General features: G+C 36.2%; 1 protein-coding gene across 1 annotated transcript; it reads left to right on the forward strand.

Annotated features, from left to right (window-relative positions):
• The first annotated feature begins 161 nt into the window (after window positions 1-161).
• Window positions 162-26747, forward strand: LOC140166180 (uncharacterized). Its single transcript, XM_072189580.1, is given in 17 exon segments — window positions 162-213; window positions 3893-4031; window positions 11982-12075; window positions 12531-12625; window positions 13833-13966; window positions 15450-15548; window positions 16675-16827; window positions 17782-17940; window positions 18931-19044; window positions 19663-19896; window positions 20483-20617; window positions 20620-20643; window positions 21164-21262; window positions 22225-22492; window positions 22495-22845; window positions 23823-23950; window positions 25877-26747. Coding segments are annotated over 16 exon segments (2361 nt in total). The 5' UTR covers window positions 162-213; window positions 3893-3961; the 3' UTR covers window positions 26081-26747.

Consider the following 26747-nt stretch of genomic DNA (forward strand, 5'->3'; position numbering starts at 1 on the left):
TGCAAAACCGCTGATCTAGATTAAGTTTATTATTAAATTTGTCATTCTTTGCAGAGATTTTTTCCAAGGAAAAATAAATAGAAACAGGATAGCCAAAGAATAGCCTCAGTACTGTAGCGCCCTCTAATATAAAATTAAAGTTTCGTACAAAATATTTCTGCAGCGTACTCTATAAAGCAAGAGAGACTGAATTTACGCATGGTCACGATTGCTCAATCGTGTTGGTAATCGCTGATTTCCAACCGCCGGAGCGACATATGAATAATTAATTAAATGACGTTTATACAAGCGTTCTAGGTATTCTGTGCAGTATTAAAATACCAAGTACAATGTGCACGAACTACCACATGGGCAATTGGTTTATTGTATTGTTTTAATTATTTGATTGTTTAATGGTTTGTTATAACTTATTAATTATTTTAATTATTTGTTTATATTTGGTTTGTTTATTTGTTTGATTTTTATTTATTTGTTTGTTATTTTTTGTTAATTGTTTTGTTTACTTGTTTATTTTTTATAACTTTGTTGACTTGTTTGTTTCAACGTTTCTTTATTAATTTGTTTATAAGTTTGTTTATTTATTTGTTTGTTTGTTAATTAGTTTGTTTATAAGTTTGTTAATTTGTTTATTTATTTGTTTATTTTTTGTTAATCTATTTGTTTGCTTATTTATCTTTTGTTAATGACTTTGTTTATTTGTCTGTATTTTGTTTGTTTGTTTATAAGTTTGTTTATTTGTTTGTTTATAAGTTCGTTGTTAATTTGTTTACATTTTTGTTAATTATATTGTTTATTAATTATTTTTCTCACTCAATCACTCACTCACTTTTTATAAGTTTGTTTATTTGTTTATTATTTTATGTTAATTATTATGTTTATCAAGTTTTTATAAGTTTGTTAACATTGTTTATTTATTTGGGTTTTTTGTTGTTAAATCATATTGTTTGTTTGAAAGTTTGTTAATTTATTTGTTTGTTTGCTTGTTTGTTTATCTTTAGTTAATGGCTTTGTTTATTTGTCTGTATTTTGTTTGTTTGTTTGTTTGTTTATAATTTTGTTATTTTTTGTTTACTTGTATTAGTTTATAAGTTTGTTTGTTTATTTGTTTGCTTTGTTTGTTAATTAGTTTGTTTATGAGTTTGTTAATTTGTTTATTTATGTTTATTTTTTGTTAATGATGTTTACTTGTTTGTTTATAAGTGTGTTATTTGTTTGTTTGCTTGTTTATGTTTTGTTAATGACTTTGTTTATTTGTTTGTATTTTGTTTGTTTGTTTATAAGTTTGTTTGTTTATTTATTTGTTTCTAAGTTGTTTATTTTTTGTTTACAAGTTTATTGTTAATTTGTTTATTTATTTGTTTATTTTTTGTTAATCATATTATTTGTTTGTTTATAAGTTTGTTGTTAATTTGTTTGTTTATTTGTTTATCATTTTGTTAATTAAATTGTTTATTTGTTTGTTATTTTATGTTAATTATTTTGTTTATCTGTTTATTTTTTATAAGTTTGTTTATTTGTTATTCTTTATTAATATTTTGTTGATTAATTGCTTATGTGTTTATTTAAAAGTTTGTCTGTTAATTTGTTCATTTTTTGTTAATATATTGTTTATTTGTTAATTTGTTTATTTATTTGTTTATAGTTACTCCGGAGTGGTGTAAATCGTTTTTATTTAATTAATTAATTGATATTAACTGCTGCTTGCTTATCTATTTATTTATTTATTTATTTATTTATTTAGATATTTATTTATTTATTTATTTATTTATTTATTTATTTATTTATTTATTTATTTATTTATTTATTTATTTATTGGTGATTATACATTTGCTTGTTTATTTATTTGATCTATTATTTATTTGTTCATCGCTCGCATCTCAATTAATAAATAATTAAACAAGCAAGCAATAAACAAAGCAATCAAACGCGACCAATTATCAATCAATCAATCAAGCAAGCAAGCAATCAATCAATCAACACTTCAGCAATCGCTCACACACTCATTACAGGCTCACCCAATCAAAAATTTAATTAATAATCAATCAAGGAGGCTCTGTGAGTGTGTGAGTGGTGAGTGAGTAAGGGGGGGAGCGAGTGGGGGTGTGGGTGGGGGAGTCGAGTGTGTGAGTGAGTGGTGAGTGAGTGAGTGAGTGAGTGGGGGTGTGAGTGAGTGAGTGATGGTAGAGGGGGTGAGTGTGAATGAGTGATGGTGGAGTGATTGATTGATTGATTGATTGAGTGAGTGAGTAAATGAATGAGTGAGGGGTTGTGGAATAATTATGTGTACCCCTGGGGTGGTGAATTCTCAAAGTGGTGTGCCAAAATCGCTTGCTCCCCCCCCCCCTTTCGACCTGCCAAAATCCTTGACCCCCCCTTTTGGCCTGCCAAAAAATCTTTGCCCCCCCTATAATTCACCACCCCGGGTGTACTGTACACATAATTATTGCACCACCCCTGAGTGAATGAGTGGGGGAAGGGGTGTGTGGGGATGAGTGAGTGGGGGAGTGAATGAGTGGGGGAGTGAGTCAGTGAGTGAGGGGGGAGTGAGCGAGTGAGGGAGGGAGGGATGAGGAGTGACGAAGGGGTAACTTTGAGGGATGAGTGATGAGTGAGTGATGTTTAGAGGGGGTGAGTATTGGGGTGCGTGAGTGAGTAATGAGAGGGGTGAGTAAGAGGTGTGAGTGAGTGATGAGAAGGGTGAGTAAGAGTGATAGATGAGTGAGTCTGGCAATATGTTTGCTTGTTTGACAGATGTGATTTTATAATTGATCGATTAATGCTTGATTGCTCACTTGCATGCTTGCTTGATTCATATAGTTCGAGATGTGATAGGTGATTAAACAAAAATAAATAAATAAATAAATGTATAAATAAAAAATAATAATAAATAAATAAATAAATAAATAAATAAATACACGCACAAACAAATAAATACAAATTGTAGATACATAAGTACCATAAGTATAGGCCTAGGCCCTATAAATAAAATAAATAAATAAATAAAATTAATTAATTAATGAATAACTTAATAAATTAATAAACAAATTAAAACATTAATAAAATAAATTGATAAATAAATAAATAAATAAATAAATAAATAAATAAATTAATTAATTAATTAATTAATTAATTAATTATTCAATTAATTAATGTAGGTCTAGAAATAAATAAATAAATAAATTAATTGATTAATTAATCAATTAATTAATGTAGGTCTAGGCCCAATAATTAAATAAATACAAAATATAGATACATAAGTACCATAAGTATAGGCCTAGGCCCTATAAATTAAATTAATAAATTAATTAATAACTTAATAAATTAATAAATAAGTTAATACATTAATAAATTAATTAAATTAAAAAATTAATTAATTAATTAATTAATTAATTAATGTAGGTCTAGGCCCTATAATTAAACAAATAAATACAAAATATAGATACATAAGTATACCATAAGTATAGGCCTAGGCCCTATAAATTAAATAAATTAATAAATTAATAAATTAATAACTTAATAACTTAATAAATAAGTTAATACATTAATAAATTAATTAAATTAAAAAATTAATTAATTAATAAATAAATAAATAAATAAATAAATAATAAATAAATAAATAAATAAATAAATAAATAAATAAATAAATAAATAAATAAATAAATAAATAAATAAATAAATAAATAAATAAATAAATTAATTAATTAATTAATTAATTAATTAATTAATTAATTAATTAATTAATTAATTAATTAATTAATTAATTAATTAATTAATTAATTTAATAGCACCATTTAAATCTGTGGACAGGATAATGATACTCGAAAACCTGTTATGTACGTCATCAGATTAATTATTCATGAAGTCGGTCCGGCGGTTGGAAATCAGCGACTACCAATCGTGTTTTGGTTTGTGATTGAAATTTTATATTTTTGTTTTTAACTTAAAATCAAGGACAAACAAGATGGCTAAAACGATGAGGAAGCAGAAGAAGAAAGATCGAATAAGTCGGTCTAACAGCAGCACAAATCCAGGTATTTTCATGTTTAAAAATCTAATTTTGATGTAAGCTTAAAATGTAAAGATGTATGTACATGTGTAAATTATTGTAATTATCATGATTATAATATGGTATTTGTAAAAGTAAAAGATGCAATTGACTTGTTGTAGCATATACTATAGCATGGTATTACTACTATAGTAAACCTTTGATGAGCGTGACTACTGTGATGTTGCAAATTCGGAGCTGACAACGCGTACGGCGCACAGCCACAGACAGTTCATTCATAAATTTCCACTCGGCAACAGCAGATCGCCTCAGCAGCCAATCAGAGACAAGTGCGTCCAACGCAGTAAATACGCGATGTATGCTTAAAATACGCGCTCGTCAAATGTTTTCTGGAATTATTATAGTAGTACATTCAACATGGAATGCATGTCATGATGTTGAATTCGACAGACATTTAATATAGTCATGATAGTAGATCAGAGTTGACATGCATGTTTGTTTTTTTGGTCTGACATGTTTGATCCAGACGTGACAAGCTCATCACGTCTAAAATCGGGTCAGTCTTTAAACTCAAAAGATTGCTTGCTTCCACCATCCCAGGTATACGTCGAACAACTGAATACATGCACAACGTACGGACCAATATATTTTTGTAAACATTTTAGGCCTATAACAAAATGTATATTTTCGTACAATTGTACAACAGTCAACTATCGTTTCTACCCTATGACCTATAAAAGTTACCTGTTATCAAAGTGTCCGCAAAAAACTAGTCATCGCAAGTATCTTTAATGCTGAAAAGTAACAATATTCACGCAGGGACAGGCCGAAAACCTTACCTCGATCGTAAAATCCAGCCCATGCATGTCATAAATAATTCATTATTGCATTGTGTAAATGTCACTGATTGTGTCCACGTATTGTTATTGCACCTGTTAAAGCAGAAGTCATGCTGAATTTATACTCGATCGCTGGATCACCATGTGAATTCGCCTATTAAAAAAAAAACCTCTACGACCAGGTTGTTAAGCATCGAGCACGCTGACTGGCTTGGCAAATATCCAATTATTTTTGTAAACCAATCAGGTTAGACGTACTTTACTGGCGGGTCACATTAATTCATACCGTAAAGGCTGTCGCCTTCATTGATTGGCTTACGATTGCGATGAATGGTGTTTGCAACCAATCACAAAGCGGGTTACAAATAAATAAGGCGCCCATCGGAAATTTTGTACACGTCCATGATGACGTCATGCCACGCCCACGAGGTATACGTGGCGAGGCTTCGCTTTTCTGCTAGCTTTAAAAGCGGCGAGTGGTATAAAGTCTGTTTCACACCTGTGATTTATGGAGCATATCTTAAAATCTCTGAGCACATACACAGCGGATTTGACAGATAAAAATGACATTTGCAATTCTGAGCAACGGGATTCCATGAAATTGAAGATTATGTAAGTTATTCTACAGGATCGGTAATAATTAACAGCTGGTCTGCTGTATTTGAAGTGCATATATATTGAAGTTTGTCAGGTTGTGACTTCGTACGTTATGTGCACTAGATATTACAGGAAGCTTAAATTGGCACGCTTTCCTGCAATTTGTCTGTCGCCACGAAAGTTATTGGGAGTTCAGGGCACGTCACACCGAGTGTGACGTGACCTCGCTGGGCATACATCCCAGGGCTGTCAACAACAACATCAACTGACAACCCCGGTGTGTTCAGTCTTCATTGACGATGGGTACGCATGATGGTTCCAATTAGGGGTACTTTTCAAGAAATATCCGCGGAATTTTTGAGGACAAAGTTGTTCGCGATAGTCCAAATTTAAAATTAGGGGTGTTTTAGAGTAAAATTGTCCTTGAAATGAAAAAATAGGGTGTATTTTTAGGACTTTCGACCGGGAATCGACCCCATCCGTGTTACCGCTATAGTTTTTTTGTTTTTTGTATTTTTTCTATCCGTTTTTTAGTAGTTCCACACAAAAAGTGATAGGATATATTCTCTGAAAAATATTGTTCTCATTTCCCCATGTCATGAAATAGGTGACCCCGGAGCTACGTCACTTCCGGTCAGGAACCGTTGAAAACAAAGCACAGCACAGCGCGGCGCAAAACCCAAACAACAACACAACATCGGCATTGCGTCAACGGCATATAACCCGGATGTTAACAACTTACCCGGATGACCGTGATGACCTATAGGGGGAAAAATTCAAAAGCATCCTTGAAATGGTAAAAATAGGGTATTTTTTTTCGGAAAAAATGTCCTTGATTCCCTGTGATAAAGGGGTGGAATGAAAATGCGTCCTCAAAATGATAAAAATAGGGGGTATTTACACCCATCGTATGTGTGAGTTACAGCTTTTCAAAATCCTCACATGTTTATATACCGGCTCCATACATTCGATGTATGTAGGGGGTATTTGGGGGCAAATTTTCCTTGATTTCGCGTAAAATAGGGGGTAAAATTGCTGCAAATGTCCTTGATTCCCCGTGAAATAGGGGGTTATGTATTTTCAAATCCTGGAACGGTCATACGTCCTACCTTTAAATATAAAATGAACCCACCGGGCTGACAACTCATGCAGTTTCAGTGCCATTGGGCGTGAGTCTCACTCATTGGGTCACTTTCTCACGGTTTCACGCCAGTGTTCGATTTACTAGAAAAAAGTTACTTGTATTTGTGCAGGTAACATAGAAAATCCATCTGCACAAAGAGAAAGTAACTTATAACGTGGGTGAAACGGTAGGCTAACTGGTAATAAACTGGTCTGGAAACAATGTCTATTTGGTGAAGTAATTTATTTATTATCCTTCATACTAGTGCAGATAAAAAAAACAAAAAACTGAGTGAATACAGAGCGACCAATTAATGTTTGTTGGCCCGATGAGAGTTTGAGTGAGAGAGAGTGAACTCCCAGCACGCCACGGCTTTTATTGCCGTCTCCCCATTGATAACCAAATTCTTTATGATAATAAAAATCGATCTGAATTTCCCAAACATCCTAAAAAAGGTATGGATCCCTCAACAACATTCTGCACTGTTACATAACTCCCCTTCCTTCAAGATGATGTCCTCATCATGCGCATAACATTGGGTTGTATGTAACAAGCAGTATGCTGTAAAATATTTTAAAGCTAGGCATGCAGCCTAACTTATTTCTTTCTTGCCGTTTCTTTCTTCTTCTCCTCACAATTTGCTTCTTCTTCCACATCCTTGATCAGATTTCGACCAAACTTTAGTCACAAGCCGTACTGGGTAGCTGGCTACAAAAGTTATCAAATTGTTTTAATGTCAGAGGTCATCTAGGGGTCACAGGTGTCAAAAAATTTTGCCTCACATCCCCCCATTCCGTACTCAATTTCCGAAGAGAATACGTAAACACTGATTATTATTATGATACCTCATAGAATATTTATAGCTTCTATGAGTTCTATCTTAGCCGAGGGCGAGACTTGTGGCTCAAGAACCAAAAGTCTTGGTTTCCAATGATCGTGATATTATGATCAAATATCATACAGTACGGTACATTTTTGTTATGTGAATATAAGTACAATGTAAGTGACAATATTTACAGCCTTTTGAAACCAAAAATTACTGTCAGTTTTACCCAAACCCAAGAATTATACAGGAAGTGTTTTTAACTTTCCTAGAATATATACTTAAGGTAGACTGTATTAATTGTTGGTCAAGCAGCTAGCAAAAAAAAAAATTCATTTATTATTGAAAAATAACATTCTACAAATCATATACTTGCTTGATTTATTGTTGTTAATGAGTTAATGTACGTTTTCCAAAAGTGTTGTTGTTTCAAGCCCTCTTTACAACATAACTCAAGAATCATAGGCCCTACCAAAGTATAGTGATAATCTGATCATAATCATAGGACCTACAAAAGTATAGTGATATTTGAATTCTTCTACACACTCGCTATGAAATGATCAATGCAACACCGGAAACCACTCAAACTTTAATTGTTTGCCGGGAAAGTGGATCAGATGATGAAGTCCTCCGACGTGTAAGACGAAATATTGTAGTGAGTAAAATTTCATCACTTGGTTTCGAAAAACAAAAATCCAAAATGTTCAATGCAATTTTGCCAAAGCTCACTACCATTCGCAAGATGCTGTGAACTACCAAATCTCAACAGTTTAAAATAGTTGCTAATCTTAAGTAATCTTGAGTCAGGATTTAGTTCTTCCTTGAAAGTAGATATTTCAGGATTGGTGATGGTTGGGGGATATCAGCATAAGAACACCTCGTCATATGTCTCAGTACAACTTTGAAATCTGGATGCTTCATGGCATATATTATGAAGTTAATAGCGCTGTTAATCCATGGAATAACCTTAACATAATAATACACATGTTCAATAGCGGGGGTCCTTGAAATTGACCGTAGGATGACGTAAGGAAGAAAACAAGCAAAGAAGGCAACGACAACCACAAAAAGGTTTTTGGTAATCTCAATCTCTTGGTTGGATATTTGTATCCTCCTGCGAACTGCTCTGGCGCTATTATGAACATGGCCCTCTTCGGTGATAACCAGCTCCGAGGTGGCACAAAACTGGGACAAAAGTTGTTTCTGTTGCCGCATGTATTTCTTGACATACACATAGATCCAGATGTAACTTCCAAATATTGCTAGGAATGGTAAAGCACAAACTACATTTAAAATAATAGTGAATTCAACTGTATCATGAATTGTAGAATCGCCACATGATAAGCCAGGTCTGTAATACCCAAAAGTAACAATGCCAGTTACAAAAGAGATAAGTAAAGCAACTGTTGGGATGACCCATGGTATCGCCACAAGAATCGCAAGCTTCCAGGATGTAAATATCTTCTGGTACCACTTGGGTTTTGTGATATGAATAAGTCGATTTATACCAATCATACCCAATGTCCACATGCTTGTTCCTATGAATGCAAATATATTGAAACCAGTTAATATACAAATCCAGTAGGCCCCTGGTATTGGCCATTCATTTTTGCCAAGAATACTGATAGTATACCAAATTAGCGTAAATGATGTCAACAGATCAACTGCGCTCAAACTTGTCACTAATGCATTGGTTGAAGTCTGGAGTTTTTTGGAGAAAGCCACTGCAGTAATAATCATGGAGTTCCCAATAAGTCCAGCGATAGCCGTCAATCCTAGAAGGACTGCAACAAGAATTTGTTCCCAGTACGAGACATTCAAGATGAACACTGGCAAGGATGAGTCTGTTGCATTGCTACCAATATTGCTCGCATTCATATTGTTGCTGCAGTTAATGTTTTTTGTTCCTTATTGATTCACTAGCTTATTCTCTAGCTTTGTGCCTTATTCTACTAACCAATAAGCTGTATGTTGAAGATTATTGAGGCTCTTTGGGCGGCAGAGCTTTTATATATGCAATTTCCCGATCACCACAAGGAAATAAAGTATAAAAAATACTATTTCTGAAATAACCACATTCCAAGAAGAGGAAAGTGCAAATTCACAAGGCAACAGGGTGTTAGGGACCATTCACAAACACTACCAGTTACCATTACCACCACTTCCTTGGCCTACATGTAATATTATATCATGCTAATAGACAGGTGGGCGGGCCAAGATTGAATAAATTTTGATGTTGTCATTGTTTTACCACATCATAAACCCAAAACTATGACAAATAATCCCAAAAGTGTATATAAATTCTTCAAAAAAAGTTTGGAAGGTTTCTCAGATTATTTGTGACATGTTCATATTGTGTTGCATATCAGTGGATAACTATACTGCACCAAGAAAGTATCCTTACACTTGGAAAAATAATCACAATTTCAAAACTGAACCATATTGGGGTAAATTTGTTTTTGTGATAGATGCACTATATAATCCTGCACACTATGACCCCACATTGAATCCAATATGATTCCAAGAAGTAAAGTTACAAGCAATTGAATAGATGAAGATCCCGTTTTAAAAGTGACAAATTGGCCTATACAAGGCGCAAAAAGATTCCAACAAGCGCAACAAAGAGACTAGTCAGACTACACAATTTCTTCAATGAAACTTTATTTAAAGCAGTGTTTATTTCAGTTTTTACTTCTCTGTACTTTTCATAACTTGCATTTTATTTGTCAGCTCTTTTGTTTCAGTTTTCTTTTGTTCCTTTTGTTTTTAAATTAAAGGCACACACAAATTAGCCATTTATCACTCTCAAACCAAATTTCTAGTCTGTGGAGTTTTGAATAGGCCAGCGTGTCACTTTTAAAACGGGACCTTCGTCTAATCAAATGCTTGTAACTTTGCTTCTTGAAGTCACATTGGATTCAATGGGGTGTCATAATGAGCCGGATTAGATAGTGCATCTATTAAAAAAAACAAATTTACCCATTATATGGTTCAGTTTGGAAATTGTAATTATTTTTCCAAGTGTAAGGATACTTTCTTGGAAAAGTATATATTTATTCCCCTTTAAAAATTACAATGACGCCACATTTGAAACAATCACCCTTTTCTCGCTTGAGTACACATCTAGTGAATGTAGTGGGGTCTCAAACAGAATGTACCGATTTCACCATTATTCTGTGCTCAAACAACACTAGTCACTAACCTCAATAGCGGGTGGAAAAACCTATGCAGCCACAACAGCCAGGCACCAAGTAATAAATTAAAAAATACAGACAATTTTACCCCAGAAATGACTTATAAGCATATGTTTTTATATTTATTACATGTACATGTATATTGTTATTTTCACCTTTAAATATTTTGTTCACACTTGTGTCAGTAAATTCGGGGTGAGTTCTTGAACCTTGCCCTTCAAGGAAAGCAAAACAGAGAAAAAATAACAACAAGGATGATCCCAAAACATTGATCAAAAATAATTACACCACCACTTTACCACACTGTCATAAATCCACAACACTTCTAAAATGCAATATGGCATTTACAGATCGATGCAATGGGCAGAGCATAGGCAAATTCATCATTTTTTTAAAAATATGCTTTATAATGCACCATTACATGGACATGTATATCTCTGTGTTTTACCGCACAGGATGTGTACCATATTCACCTCTAGTTTGGTACGGATATAGCTTTTGTTGGTCATTCATATCAAATTGCACATGTTATCCTAATTTCCCAAAACATTTATTACCTATTTTGTATTTCCTATTTCCTATTACAACCAAACTTGCGTCATACATGTAGCTGCACTATGGGAACCCTCATCTATTGGTGGTGTTCAAGGTCATATACTCAGGCATGAGAATTTTCAGTTATTTAGGTTTTTTTTGGTCAAAATTTCCGCAACTTTATTTAATTTCAGCCTGTTTTTGTTACTTTTTGCCCAATTTCACATGCATTTTCAGGGGTTTTTTTCAGTTTTTTAGGAAAGTGCAGTCTCATGCCTGTATATTGAGGTCATAGGTCATTTGAGGTCAATTTGTAAATTGGCTGAAAATACAAAATATGGTCTCACTGAACAGTTCACATCCAATTGCAACCAAACTGCAGCTTTTTATTTTTAAAATGCAAAAACTGATCAAACTTAGAAGGGTGATATGGTATGGTGGTCTTATGTGCTGTATGGACTCATGTTATTTGCATATTTATGAATATTAATGAGCTTATTTGCATATTTTACCTGAAGTTCCATTAATCAGTGCACGCTCCAGCCTACACACAATGATCTACAAAATGTATTAACTTCCCACTCGGTGGGATGCTATCATACGATTACCTCTGATGCTATAGTTTGTGCCGTATTATTTGCATATTTATGAAAATTTATAACCTCATTTGCATATTCTGTGTATTACAAACCCTTACAAAGCTTTTTGTATGTCATCAAATATTGCTAAGCATGTATTGTAATTTGTAAACACAGTTTAGATAGATGGGTGGCTTCTCACATTGGCAGCTATATTGTCAGACAATTTGTGGGTACCTACAGTATTTAATGAAACTATGCATGATATTTTTTTTAAATTAATTCAGACCGAGCCAAAGCACAAGGCCAGGGAGGAAACAACATGAGGGACAGATCTACAATCAAACGACTGAACATGTATAAATCGGGAAAACCTGTGCGGTAAGTTTGTAAGCTATCTTAAGGAATGGGATAGCAATGTTTACACAGTATTTTTCGTGGGACACATCAGACACACCAAATTGTTTTCTGAATACTAGGAATGTCCTGATAATATCAAATAATTTTAATTTTTTGAAATTTGTGATATAATATAATTTAAATGGCAAATTATTAAAATTGATATTTTTTGATATTTAACAGTCCTCAAAGCATACTGTATAAATCTAATGATATGTACAAAGTGTATGTAGCTGGGAGGAAAATCCATCCATTATTTGAAAATTTTGACCTTTCATATTGAAGATACACATGGACAGCTTTTCCTCCCAGCTGCATACACTTTTTACATATGATTAGATTTATAAAGTTTGAGCACTGATGATATCACAAACTTTGGTGACATTCATCCACATCTCGTCATCATCTGATGTTGATTTACTATATTTTCAATGCAGGGATTCAAGAGGAAAGATAGTGAAAGCTGCTGACTTCCAAACCAGATTACCATCTGGGACTATGTCTAGAGTTGAACCCAACAGAAAATGGTTTGGTAAGTTGTACGAATACTGGGATGGTTTCAGGATTGGCAAGTTGCAGGGAATTATTTAGTATTTCCCATGCTGAGGTTGGAAATACCCTAAATGAAGTGAAAACACATGATCATAACAAAGGAAGATTAACTTGAAATCTCAGTGCAGGGGCACTTGACAGACTTCTCTGAATCCACAGACCCTTCAATATTATGTTGTTGTAGCACATAGAAAATGTGTAACCAACTGCATGTAAGCACCTTGAAACAAAACTAGCTAAAATGCATTGAGAAATTAAGAGCATTTGAATTCACAGACGGTCTGCAAATTCAGAGGAGTCTGTGAATTTGCAGTACCCCCAAACTGATCTGTATTGTTTATGCCTTGTCTTGCTAGGGCAAATGTTTTATCTTTAATCAAAAGGTCATATAGTCCACCCTCTTTTATCTGGCCATGCATGATGGTACCAAGCATTGGCTGGATATGTGAATGATGTATATAATAATTCTTATATGTTCCTGCCCATGCACACACACTGTGCGTTTTCCTCAGTCATCTGATGCAGCACTTATAAGGAAGGAAGGAAGTATTTGAGTGCTTCATGCAACATGTCCTTTTAAACGGGTGTGAGAGTTCTCTTTTCAGCCGATTTCCTCTTTTTTTTGTTGGCAAAATTTACGAGTTTTCTTTTATTTTCAGCCTATATTTGGCGTTTTTACTCAATTTTACGCTGTTTTTCAGCGGTTTTGAGTAATTTTCCTCATATTTGGTCTGTGGCTTCTCTCATCCCTGTTTAAATGCTTCAGAGCTTGAACTGAAGGTGTCCAAGGTAATAGACATGTTTCCTATGAAGATGTCATAGCTGGATAACAGAAAAATCTATATAAAAGAAATCCGGATATATGAGGTTGGACTATAAGACCATATATATATACGATATATGCAAAATCATTTTTTCAAGTACTTGGCTACTATACCATTCAGCATATTAATTCAGCGGTGTTTGTCTGCTCTGTCTGATTATCAGGTAAAAAGAACTAGGTCATGCGTTGCTACACAGCTTGACCAGTGAATAAGGTGCCGATATGATGATGACATGATTCAATTAGCCAATCAAAACCACACTTCCGTATACACCATAAACTGCACCAAATTGGCAGACCGCTGAAGTTCTCTGCTGAAAACTATAACCTAATTATTCAAAACAACATTTTCTCTTGCTTGCAGGTAATACTAGAGTGATATCCCAGAATGCATTGCAGACATTTCAAGATGAGATGGGTAAAGCAATAAAGGACCCATACCAGGTCATCATGAGGCCAACTAAATTACCCATCACATTACTACAAGAGAAGGCAAAGGTAAGATGAGATGGGTAAAGCAGTTAAGGACCCATACCAGGTTATCATGAGGCCAACTAAATTACCCATCACATTACTACAAGAGAAGGCAAAGGTAAGATGAGATGGGTAAAGCAGTTAAGGACCCATACCAGGTCATCATGAGGCCAACTAAATTACCCATCCTACTACAAGAGAAGGCAAAGGTAAGATGAGATGGGTAAAGCAATTAAGGACCCATACCAGGTCATCCTGAGGCCAACTAAATTACCCATCACATTACTACAAGAGAAGGCAAAGGTAAGATGAGATGGGTAAAGCAATTAAGGACCCATACCAGGTCATCCTGAGGCCAACTAAATTACCCATCACATTACTACAAGAGAAGGCAAAGGTAAGGGCCCTTATTGAAATACCCTACCACCTTTTCACACAGAAAGAAGGCTGGATTCCCTTCGCTAAGCGCGCGCCTCAGGAAAGCTTGGTCATAAAACGGATGGATTATATGCATCAGGGATACACCCTGCCTTTTGAAGTGGTCCATTACGAATGGGAAGATTTACTCTGACTACGGCTCATCGCACAACCCAGGAAAGCACGCTCCTAATTTAAGTGGCTAATTGCAGTGTTATAATCACACAGGATTTTAACAAAAGAAGTCTAGCACAGGAAAGCTGCAGGATGGCGCACACCTTCCTGTGTAAGGGAATTTCAATATGAGCCCTAAAATGAGATGGGTAAAGCAATTAAGGACCCATACCAGGTCATCATGAGGCCAACTAAATTACCCATCACATTACTACAAGAGAAGGCAAAGGTAAGGGCCCTTATTGAAATACCCTACCACCTTTTCACACAGAAAGAAGGCTGGATTCCCTTAAGCTAAGCTGCGCCTCAGGAAAGCTTGGTCATAAAGCGGATGGATTATATGCATCAGGGATACACCCTGCCTTTTGAAGTGGTCCATTACGAATGGGAAGATTTACTCTGACTACGGCTCATCGCACAACCCAGGAAAGCACGCTCCTAATTTAAGTGGCTAATTGCAGTGTTATAATCACACAGGATTTTAACAAAAGAAGTCTAGCACAGGAAAGCTGCAGGATGGTGCACACCTTCCTGTGTAAGGGAATTTCAATATGAGCCCTAAAATGAGATGGGTAAAGCAATTAAGGACCCATACCAGGTCATCATGAGGCCAACTAAATTACCCATCACATTACTACAAGAGAAGGCAAAGGTAAGATGAGAATCATGAGATCCTGGGTGATCATATTACATCCAATCTGGTTTTACAGAAGGGTGCAGGGAATCCCTGTTCCTTCAGCGGGTAGTATTTGGTGTTCTGTCCTGTGTCAGGAATATCAGTATGTGCCCTTTTAATATATGTCTATATCTATTGTGGTAATTGAATACAAATGAAAGATAGTACATACTAGACACAATTTTCTAAAGTTTATGTTGAAATGAAGTTATTACCTTAATATTTTTCTTTGAATTCCAGAATTCCCGGGTTCACATCCTGGACACAGAGTCCTTTGAGACCACATTTGGACCCAAGAAACAACGCAAGAGACCTAATTTGAATGCAGGTGATATGCAGGTGAGAAATAAATGGCAATTTTGTTTCTCCAAATCAGTTCAAGAGAATTCAACATTTGCTAACTGGGTGGGCTTGTTATTGGGCTATTTTATAGTGGAAATTTCAATTGAATGAACACAGCCTGACATAGTGTGATGATTTTTTGTGTACACTACGTGATGTGCACACTATGCGACTGTGCGTGAATAACACAGAAGTGAATCCAACCATGCCAACGCACTTGTGATTAGTTAGTATTGTATCTAAGGTAGTGAATTTGTGTTGTAGTTTGAAATATGCGCTATATAATCGTGGTTGGATCGAGTACACTGTTGAAAACGGTGTTCATTCAATTGAAATTCCTAGAATAGTTTAAATTTATACACCCCTATGTTAGACGCAACATTAATCTACCACACAGGGTGTGTAGATTTCAAATAGAGTCACCCATTCAGGTTACCCCATTTGTAACTCTTACTCCCTCTGCGGGAGATTACGGTCACGGGGGTGTGTGTATTTCAACTGGAATAGCCCATTGTTGCTGGCTCTAAGTGGTTTGGCCAGCAGCCAATCAGTGACACTGCATAATTACGGGCTGCACGCTTGAAGCCATATTGTAACATTTTCATAGAAATAGATTAGTATTTCTTTTCCAAAAATTGTTAGCTTGTACTGTCAGATATGTCCCATTTTAATTTTGAGTCGAACAATTGAGGTAAAGCAAAGAAAATTGGAATTTACTACCAACGCCAATGCTTGTTACTCCGTCAGTCGTGCTATGTTACGGTCCTTTGATGTGTGTGTATGACCGTCCCATATACCATGTACATACTGTGTTATGAACATCGCACACACTTTTGACTAATATTTCCATCGTAATAATGAACCGTCTTGTTCAGACGGTTTATTCAAAATGTCAGAGTTTGACAAAACTACAGCACCTGTAAAATCTTGATTTTTGCAAGATGTCTTAGCTTTCTAAAGTACAATACAGTTGTGTAAAATACAGAATTAAAAAAAATATTAAGGACGTCCTCCACAGCAAATGTTACAATATGGCTTTAAAGTACATGTACATGCACACTTATCTTGAAAGGGGGAAAATTGCACCTCTTATCTTAATCCTAACTGTTGTTCCCTGTTTCAGAGTTTATTGCAAGCAGCCGAATCATCCACAGAAAAGTATGATGCAGAAAAAGATAAAGACCTTGTTGTGGAGGATGATGGGATGAGAGATGCGGTCAGGGACTGGGTGTTTGGTGCCGGCCAATCCAAGAGAATATGGAATGAATTGTATAAGGTGAGTCAGATGGCTGTAAGGTGGGTAAGATTGGTTGTATATAAGATAAAGATCTCATTGTGGAGGATGATGGGATGAGAGATGCGGTCAGGGACTGGGTGTTTGGTGCCGGCCAATCCAAGAGAATATGGAATGAATTGTATAAGGTGAGTCAGATGGCTGTAAGGTGGGTTACATTGGTTGTATATAAGATAAAGATCTTGTTGTGGAGGATGATGGGATGAGAGATGCGGTCAGGGACTGGGTGTTTGGTGCCGGCCAATCCAAGAGAATATGGAATGAATTGTATAAGGTGAGTCAGATGGCTGTAAGGTGGGTTACATTGGTTGTATATAAGATAAAGATCTTGTTGTGGAGGATGATGGGATGAGAGATGCGGTCAGGGACTGGGGGTGTGGTGCCGGCCAATCCAAGAGAATATGGAATGAATTGTATAAGGTGAGTCAGATGGCTGTAAGGTGGGTTACATTGGTTGTATATAAGATAAAGAACTCAATTTCTAGTGAGTGATTTTAAACTTGCCAAAGACACTAAATATCGCTCGCTGCGAATCGCCGAAAATTGAATCCAATATCAATTTACATGCAAGTTTCAGCACTTCAGTGTATCCTGTATCCGATCTACCGTAATAAGTTAGCCTTAAAAACCTGGATACAAAAGAAAGGTTGTGAAGCTTTGTGAACAGTGTGTAATATTGTTTCATATTAGTATATGAATAACTTTTCAGACCTAGCGAGTGATTCGATTAAAATGAAGAGAGTGATTTGACCACTCGCCTAGCATCATGCTAGCGAGTGATTGACCACTCGCCTTTAAAGTCTAGACGGCATGGCCTGCATTGCACCTATGAAAGCTGTCATTTTTTTGCTGGGGTAAAGAAGGGGAATGAGGCTCTCAAGTGGGTCACACACATTTAATGTCTACATGTATCTTTACTTTGCTATTTGTTTTCAGGTAATTGATTCAGCTGATGTACTGATCCAGACCCTGGATGCTCGTGATCCTATGGGGACTCGCTCTAAATTCATAGAAAACTACCTCAAGAAGGAGAAGCCTCACAAACATCTTATATTTGTGCTGAACAAGGTGGATTTAGTGCCTACTTGGGTCACTGTAAGTGTAGTAGTATGTTAAAAAAGATACTTGGTTGTCCTCTAAATTTTGGAAACTGGAAAAAAAATTTCCTGTACATAGAAATGTTACCCTAATTGAGAAATTCATCAAAAAAGCATGGCCTGATGAATAGTACTAAAATGTGCCATCATGATCATTCAAAATTGGGGCTACTACTGAATTTTGGTGTCCAAAATCTCTATGACATTTAGTACATTGTATAAAAGTTTCAGTTTCTTGATCTCCTATTGTTACTTCCCAGTCTCATGACTAATCATCTTTTGTAGAGATTAGCTTATGCTGATTTGTTTCTTTTTGTTGATAACAATTTTTTTAATTGGTTAAGATGTGATGTTATTGTCTGCAGAAACAGAAACCTATACAGTATACAGTTCACCTTTTTGGTAAATCCTATAAACCATTATGTTTGGACTCCTGATGTCATCATGCAGATGCGCACATCATTAAGTACTGCATGCGTCACAGCATGGAAATGCTTTACTGTGTTGGCACATCGGTGTGGTGTTGGGTGGCGACATCAGGGGTCCAAAGTAAAGGCTTATGGGATTTACAGACAAGCCTTGAAATAAGCAGATTGGAACCAGGAGAAATTTGTTTTTGAACATTGCTCCTGGTTCACTGGGATTTTGCAAGAACCAGGAGCAATTTCTGAAGAAACAGGAGCAATTTTCAAATAGTAATCCTTTTCTGCATATAATACCAGCACTACTGCATCAAGTGCAACACTGGAACCAGGAGCAATTTGATCTAGAAAATTGCTCCTGGTTCATATGAATTGTACAAGGACCAGGAGCAATTGGAGGCTTTACGAGAGCAAATTTGCTCCCAGCGCCCGCTTATTTCAAGGATTGTTTACAGAAAAGATGCATGAATTGAAATGCTTAAGTAGGGCGAAAGAATTAACAGATAAGATAAATATGTCCAGCATTTTTTTTCTTTACTTATAATATGTTTACCTTCCTGCTTCAGAAACGTTGGGTTGCCATCCTATCACATGAGTACCCTACACTGGCTTTCCATGCCAGCGTCAAAAATCCATTTGGAAAGGGCGCCCTCATACAACTACTGCGACAGTTTGGCAAAGTAAGTGACAGCTTTCGTCATGCTTATAATATAATGCATAGTTTGTGCTTCATTAATTTTGATGGAGGACTTGGATAAAAGAGCACAATAAAAAAAAATTGATTCTGCATCTTCCCACTCAGGCTCATGGAAATGGTCTGAAATTAGGGTTGCATGATTTAAGCTTTTTAGTAGTCCCCGACTGTGACGACTTTTGGAGGTTCACATCAGAATACAGACTCATGGTAACTTAGTGCCAGAAATATGCAAAGGTAAAATGTGGTCAAAGGAATGCATGGTGCAAACAATATCATATGATACATTTTGGTTTTCACCCCCAGAGATCAACATGTCCTAAGCCATAAATAATAATTATGTTTGAAAGATTGTATTTGAAAGATTAAATAGGTGCTAACTGGATAAAACTCGCAAAACTAAGGTTCAAGCAGAATAGATTGTCAAATATACGTATCCAATAAACAACAGTGTGTACAGTTTTTATGAAAAGGAATTGCATACAAAAGTCATCTGAAAATATAAGAAAATTAGTACAATGGAATTGATATGGCATGATGGTGTGAATGAGTTGCAAACTTATAGAATATCTTTAACATATAAGGCAAACTTTTGTATTTACAGCTACATCTAGACAAGAAGCAAATCAGTGTAGGCTTCATAGGTTATCCCAACGTTGGCAAGAGTTCCATCATCAACACACTACGCAATAAGAAGGTGTGCAAGGTGGCGCCGATTGCCGGCGAGACCAAAGTGTGGCAGTATATCACCTTGATGAAGCGTATTTTCCTTATTGACTGTCCAGGAGTGGTGTATCCATCAGGAGATACCGAGACGGAAATTGTTCTCAAAGGAGTGGTGAGTATAGCAATCGATTTTTCCAAGTGATTTAAACCTGATATGGTAGCTGAGACCAGTATGCTATTACTAAAGGAATTGACTGAGACCAGCTAACTATTCCTATAGTTCGATCAGCTCGTAATAGGCGGGAAATGTTAGGCTTTTACCACCACGCCAAAAAGTAGACCCCAGTTAAGAGTGCTATTAGTTGACCTGTCTGGTCTATATTTTGTGTGTTAAAGAAAGACAAAGTATAGGACTTAAATTAATAATTCATGATACTTCTGGTGAGATGTCATAAGACAATTCTCAAAATAAAATATTTTGATATTAAACTGCGATGTTATAATGCCCGCCGATTACGAGCTGATCAAAGTATAAAGGAATTCACTGAGACAGCATACTATTACTAAAGGAGTTGAAAACCCATATGGTAAAGCATTGTTTTAGTTTACATGAATTGTATCGGGTGCCTTTTTTTTTTTGTGACTGATACAACACGTTCATAGTTCTCCAACATTGGATACCATTATCTATAAAGACTGAACCACACACTAATAATTTTGATTATAATTCTTTTTTATCTGACTGACGTTGTTTTCAGGTTCGGGTAGAAAACCTCAAAACCCCTGAAGACTATATTCCAGAAGTGCTTAGACGAGTGAAGAAAGAGTACATTGAGAAAACCTACAGAATCAAGGAATGGGAGGATACCACTGACTTCCTGGAGAAAGTGGCTCAGAGAGAGCAGGCAGGCTATTAAAGGTGAAATAGGTGTGATCAATTAGATCAGTGGCATAGCCAGGACTTTTTCAGAGGGGGGGGTCAAGGGGAAGGCAAATTTCGGGGGCAAATTTGGACAAAAATGGGCAAAAAATTACAAAAATCGGGCTGATTTGAGGTTAACACGAGGAGGTTTGAGTAATTTTTCAGAGGATGATCGAAGGGAGCGGGAAGGTACAAAGCACAGATGACAGGTATGGTGGTAATATTGAAGTCACATGGTGGCATATTCATGAGGGCCGATTGTTCAATTGTGCCATGTCTAACAATCACACCAGCATTGCCTGATACGCGATAGAGTGTTGCGTGCCTTCGCAATTACATGATAGCCCATAAAAATATGCGGTATGTGCATAGCAGTTTTGCCTGATGCATTTTATGGAACAATCAGCCTTAATTATCGGGTGATGCTGAGACTTTGACTGCTTGTACGTGGTCTGTTATCTCTTTTGTCCATGATTGTAACTCATGGGTCACATACTATTTTGGTTATTGTCTACAGGGAGGAGAACCGGACATTGTGACAGTATCAAAGATGATATTGAATGATTGGCAGAGGGGGAAGATTCCTTTCTTTGTCAAGCCACCTAATTGTGAGAAGGTAAGCTCATCGTATATACTTTGCAGGACTCTTAAAATTAGATGCACTGTTTGGTCAATAAAATTAGAATCCCACGCTTGTTAATTATATTAATTTTGTATTCCATAATTCTATCAAATATGATCCGAATGTAAGATATTTTGACCGAAAGGGTCACTATGGTTCAAACCAAAAAGCATCTACACTGTACATCTAAAAATTAACCTTGGGCCATGTACTAAACATGTGGAAACTTTCATGGTTATATCACAAAGTGTACAATACTTTCATTTACTAGATCTGCTACTGTATAAGTGGTAGTTTTCACAAGATTAAGCTGCAAATTTAACAACATTTTATCATATAATATAACACACACAAAGGTCCCTTTTGCCAGAAATCACACACAATTCTGTATGTGATAATAACCACTTACCGTATTTCCTCGAATAGTCACCCCTTCAAATAAATGCCCCCCCCCCCACTTTTTTCAACCAAGATGTTTCAAAAATGCAGATATTTCCATGCTATCTTACAAGTGTAGACAGGTTACCAAGTTAGTTGCACACATGGTCTATAATAGTGTCGATAATCGGCGAAAATCTGGTCGGAAACCCGGAAGTGAACCAGAAGTCAGTGTTCCTAAGTTCATAGTTCGTCATTTCAGAATGAGTTTTCAGCGTACCTAATGATTTTAACAGGAATTATCGTTCTAAAAGTGACCTCTAATAAACGCCCCCATTTGGAAAATGCAACGCCGGGGGGGGGCGTCTATTCAAAGAAATACGGTATATAGTATTTGATCCATTAAACTTAAAAATTAGCTTTGTACATGTCTATGATCAAGTTGTACATGATCAAGCCAGTCTAGATTGCACATAGCCAGTCTTGATATAATATCAAGCCAGTCTTGATATTAAACAATATCAAGCTGTAAGTTGAAGCACTATTTAATTTAGTTATTGTTAAATTCATACTTGCAGGACACCAGAGAGGAATCAGAGAAGGAACCTACCAAAACACTAGACAAGATAGAATTTGTGAAAGCTACAGAAACAGACTCCACAACAGAAGTAAAAACAGACTCACAACCAGAAACAACTGAGAATGAAACGTCAACATCACAAACTTCATCAGCAGAAAAAGACAATCCACAGAAAGTAATGCCCAGGGTGAAACAGGACTTGAGCGAGATCAACGTTGAGCCTGAGTATACTGCTGAAGATTTGGAAGCAGAGGAGGGGGCAGAGGAGGGGAGGAGGAGGCAGAGATAAACGATAATGCTGAGGAGGATGAGGACGAGGAGGATGATGCAGGAGATGAAGATGTTGAACAAGAGGATGAACATGATGCACAGAAAGACACTGAAAAGAGTGCTAGTACAGATGCTTTTGAAGCCAAGTTGGCTAAGTACAGAACTGGTGGGGATAAACTTGTAGCAGGTGCCGGTGGATTGGGTGGTATATCGTTTGGAGCCAGTGTATTTCTTAATCCAAAGAATATGAGGACTCTTGCTAAATTGCAGGCTGAGAAACAAGCTGCAGAGTTGGGTCTGACACAAGATGGTGATGATAAGAAGAGGAGCAAAAGAAAGTCTAAAAAGGGTGAGTTTTTTGTGATTGGCAAACAATCTGTAGTTTTCAATATTTGCCAATGAACTTGAATATCTGTGATGTTGTCGAATAACGAGCTTCAATTTTTCATTTATCTGCATTCAGGATTTGGATGTACAGATCATGAGATATAAATGAGTACATGTGTACAATTAAGGCATAAATAGAAATGATGTTTGTCAAATTAGTCATTTACAAGTTATGGTAGCCATCTTCCTGATAAAACATAACTGTGGAGTCAATGTCACAAGCCAGCTGAACATGTTACAGACTATGAGATCACATGAGCAGTGGATCAGCCGAGCTGATGATCAGAGTATGATTAATAATGTACTTAAAAGTATGCCTACTTTGTTAAAGCTATTTCTTTGAATGATTATAATTTGGATAAAAGGCAATCAAGTGATTATACAGGGTAGCCTAATATTATGCTCTAAAAAGGTTCAGGCAAACCATACAGAAATATTCAAATATGCAAAACTTCCTGCTGGCTATGTATGATATATCTAGACCTACAGCAGCTGAAAGGATTCATGCATTGCAATGTACATATATCTAGACCTACAGCAGCTGAAAGGATTCATGCATTGCAGTGTACAAGGTGTCCCATAAAAAGGTTACATGTAGAAAATGAACCGCATTTTGTGATGGTACAACAAAACAATGTCATTTTTTCAGATATAATTTATTCATCCTTCTTGTAACTGTTTGCTAATTGATTTATTGTTGTTAATGAGTTATGCACATTTTACGAAAGTGTTGTTGTTTCAGCCCTTTTTGCAACATAACTCAAGAACCACAGGACCTACAAAAGTATATCTGTGATATTTGAATTCTTCTACACACTCGCTAAGAAATGATCAATGCAATTTTTGCTAAAGCTCACTACCATTCGCAAGATGCTGTGAACTACCAAATCGCAACAGTTTAAAATAGTTGCTAACCTTAATGTTAAACTTGTATTACAGGGTTGTCGTACATATCAGTAGCTGATGATAATGAAGCTGATGATGCACCATCTGGTCCAAGCAAGAAGAGGAGATACTGTGATGATGATGGTGGTGTAGTAACTACAAAAAGGAAGTCTGCCAAAGAGGTATGGTATTTGATAAATGATAAAAGTGGTAATTTCGTGTGTAAATGTTGAATGTGAAATAGCATACCACTATACTGTGTCTCGTCTCAAGTTGAGAGTAACGCCATGTTGGATTTTTAGTGGCAGACTCGAATCAGTGCGTTTACAATTTTTGCGTCACCAGCATACACACAAATCACCCTTCTACGCATGTGTATACGCCCCGCAGGATTAGGTTAGCATGCACAATTTGAATCTGCCACGACGAAATCCAACATGACATTACTCTCAACTTGAGACGAGACAGACTATAGTATGGGTTCACCAAAAAAATAACCAGATGATCGATCTGACCATGAATAGTGTAATACACATGCAGAGTTACATGGGCCGTAGAAATTGGTTGACAAACGAGCTGTAAGGCTGCTCTTTTGTATGATGCAAACATTGCAGATTGACCATTGTAATCTATGTCTATTTCCCTATACTGATTTATTTTTGATACCACACTGTACCTAAGCCCCCCCCCCACCCCTGCCTTTTGGCGATATAGAAGCATTGAAATGATACTTACCAGATACATTTTGTAGGGGGTACAAAGTGGATTTTGTACAAACATTTTATAGGGAGAGCATGGTGTAATGGTTAGGGTACTTGCCTTTAGTGCATGAGGTCCCGGGTTCAATTCCCGGCGGTGGAGATTTGCTGGGATATTGACTTGGAAAAAAAATGTCTGACATTAATTGGCAACATCTGTAGATTAAATTCAGACATCCGCTCTCCCCATGATGCATTTAGAATTGGGTAAATGAATCATGAAAGAACTGCGTCCTTCGGAGGGGATGTTAAGCCATTGGTACCGTGTACAGAGAGCTATACCTGTACATGTATCTCGCAGTCAGTTTCGAAAAGAGTAGGGTGTTAACCCCTGACTGTTCCCAACTTGTCCCGGTGCTCAAATGGACCCCAATGGAAATAAGCTTCAATAGAGGCTTTCTTGGGTTATCCAGGGTTGTCAAAACCCGAACAAATCAAATAAATAAAAATTCAGGCTGCAGAGGCAACGGCACTGAATGCATTAAAAATGACAAACGCAAACACAAAGAATGGAATTTTTGAATTAGCAAAACTAACATTGTCGTTGAATTCTGGGATTGTTGTGAAAATTTCATCAGAAGTGTCACAAATCTAGTGTATGTTATTCACCAATAGCAGCTGTGCTCTTTAACCCCCTGAGCACTACCTGCCGATCTAACATTGCCTCTGATTGGTCAACTATGGGATATCTTCACTTTAATCACCAATCAGAATGGAGCTTTGCAAATAATTCACCCCAATTTTTGTGGTGAAATTATTCTGACAATGTTGCTGATTGGGCCAGTTGATAATGAAAATTCTTTCTAGCCAATTGGCAGGTAGTTCTCATAGGGTTAAAATGAAAAGTGTACACAATTTTGACGATGAGTGTCAAGAAACCTTGCAGTCAACTTGTTTTGAGAAGAGCTGGAGCTGTCACTCAACCACAGCTTTTCTTAATTACTTATGGTGTGAGCTATAAATCACTCCCCTTAATTGCAATCAGGGGAGCTGTATTTTACGACTTCACCCAATAGTTTTCCAGAAGTTGGTTCACAACATACTATAAAATCTATACCCAATTCAAAATTACACATTTTGTATTCTATGTCCCCAAAGGCATGCACAATATAACCGAAAGTAAAACCTTTCAGAATCTGGGGTGTCCTTTATCAGGCATTAATGTAGAACACTCTCCTCGCTTGACAGCTCAGCCAATCTCCGTAAAAAAATTTCAGGAGGGCATTTTGAAAAGCTCTCCTTAATATTCAAGTTGAGATGGTGACACAGCTCACCTGGAAAAGTCTAAAACACAAAGCATGTAAAACCACATTTTTCCTAACCCTATTAATTTGATGTGTTTTGTTACAGAGACGGCGTGAAGAACGAGCCAACAAGACAAAGAAGATTGGAGACCATTTCTATGAAAAAGCAAATGTTAAGAATAGGAATAGAAACAAGGAAGCCTATGATAATGTCAAAGGTCAAGGGTCACAGGTCAAAGGGAATAATATGTCAGAAGGGAAAAGGAAAAATAGAAAATTTAAAGGAAAGAGGAACCAAAATGCTCAATAGATGAATTATATTTTTGTGTAGGTCCTACTTGATTTGCCATTTAACAAAAATGACGACACCACAAATGAACTATTCCATTTAAAATCCACACTCCCACTGTTGAAGATTTTGGAAATATCTACCACAGGAGGAGTAAAAATTTCAGTGAATGAACACATTGGGCTGCTCCATTTGAATTTCATACACCCTCTGAGAAAGAATCTGGATCTTTCACAGAGGGAGGGTGAGTTTCAAGTTGGCAAATGTGTTAATTCCATTTGAAATGCATACTCCCCCAGTGGAAGATATTTCCTAATTTTATAAATCTTCCTCAGGGGGAGTGTGAACTTTAAATGGATTAGCCCAATGGCCAATCAAAGTTGAGATTTAGATTTCACTTCTTGAAAGAAGTTTGAATATTTTATTTAAATTCTGAGAAAATAATGACAATTACATTTGTAAAGTTTTATTACATGGTTTTATTGAAGGTTTAAGCTTTTGCTATAACTATAAGTAAGAAATGGAATTTTCATTTTTTGTGGGATTCAAGCCAGAGAAGATATCCCAGAATCCTTTGCAGAATGATACATCACCTTATTTCATCAAATGACAGTCCTGTTACTTTGTGCAGGGTCTCTTTGGTTTCCATTTTGAGAATAGTCTGGTTTAACATGGGTCCATAGTCAAA

The sequence above is a fragment of the Amphiura filiformis genome, chromosome 12 (genome assembly GCF_039555335.1).
Source record: "Amphiura filiformis chromosome 12, Afil_fr2py, whole genome shotgun sequence".
NCBI classification, from domain to species: Eukaryota; Metazoa; Echinodermata; class Ophiuroidea; order Amphilepidida; family Amphiuridae; genus Amphiura; species Amphiura filiformis.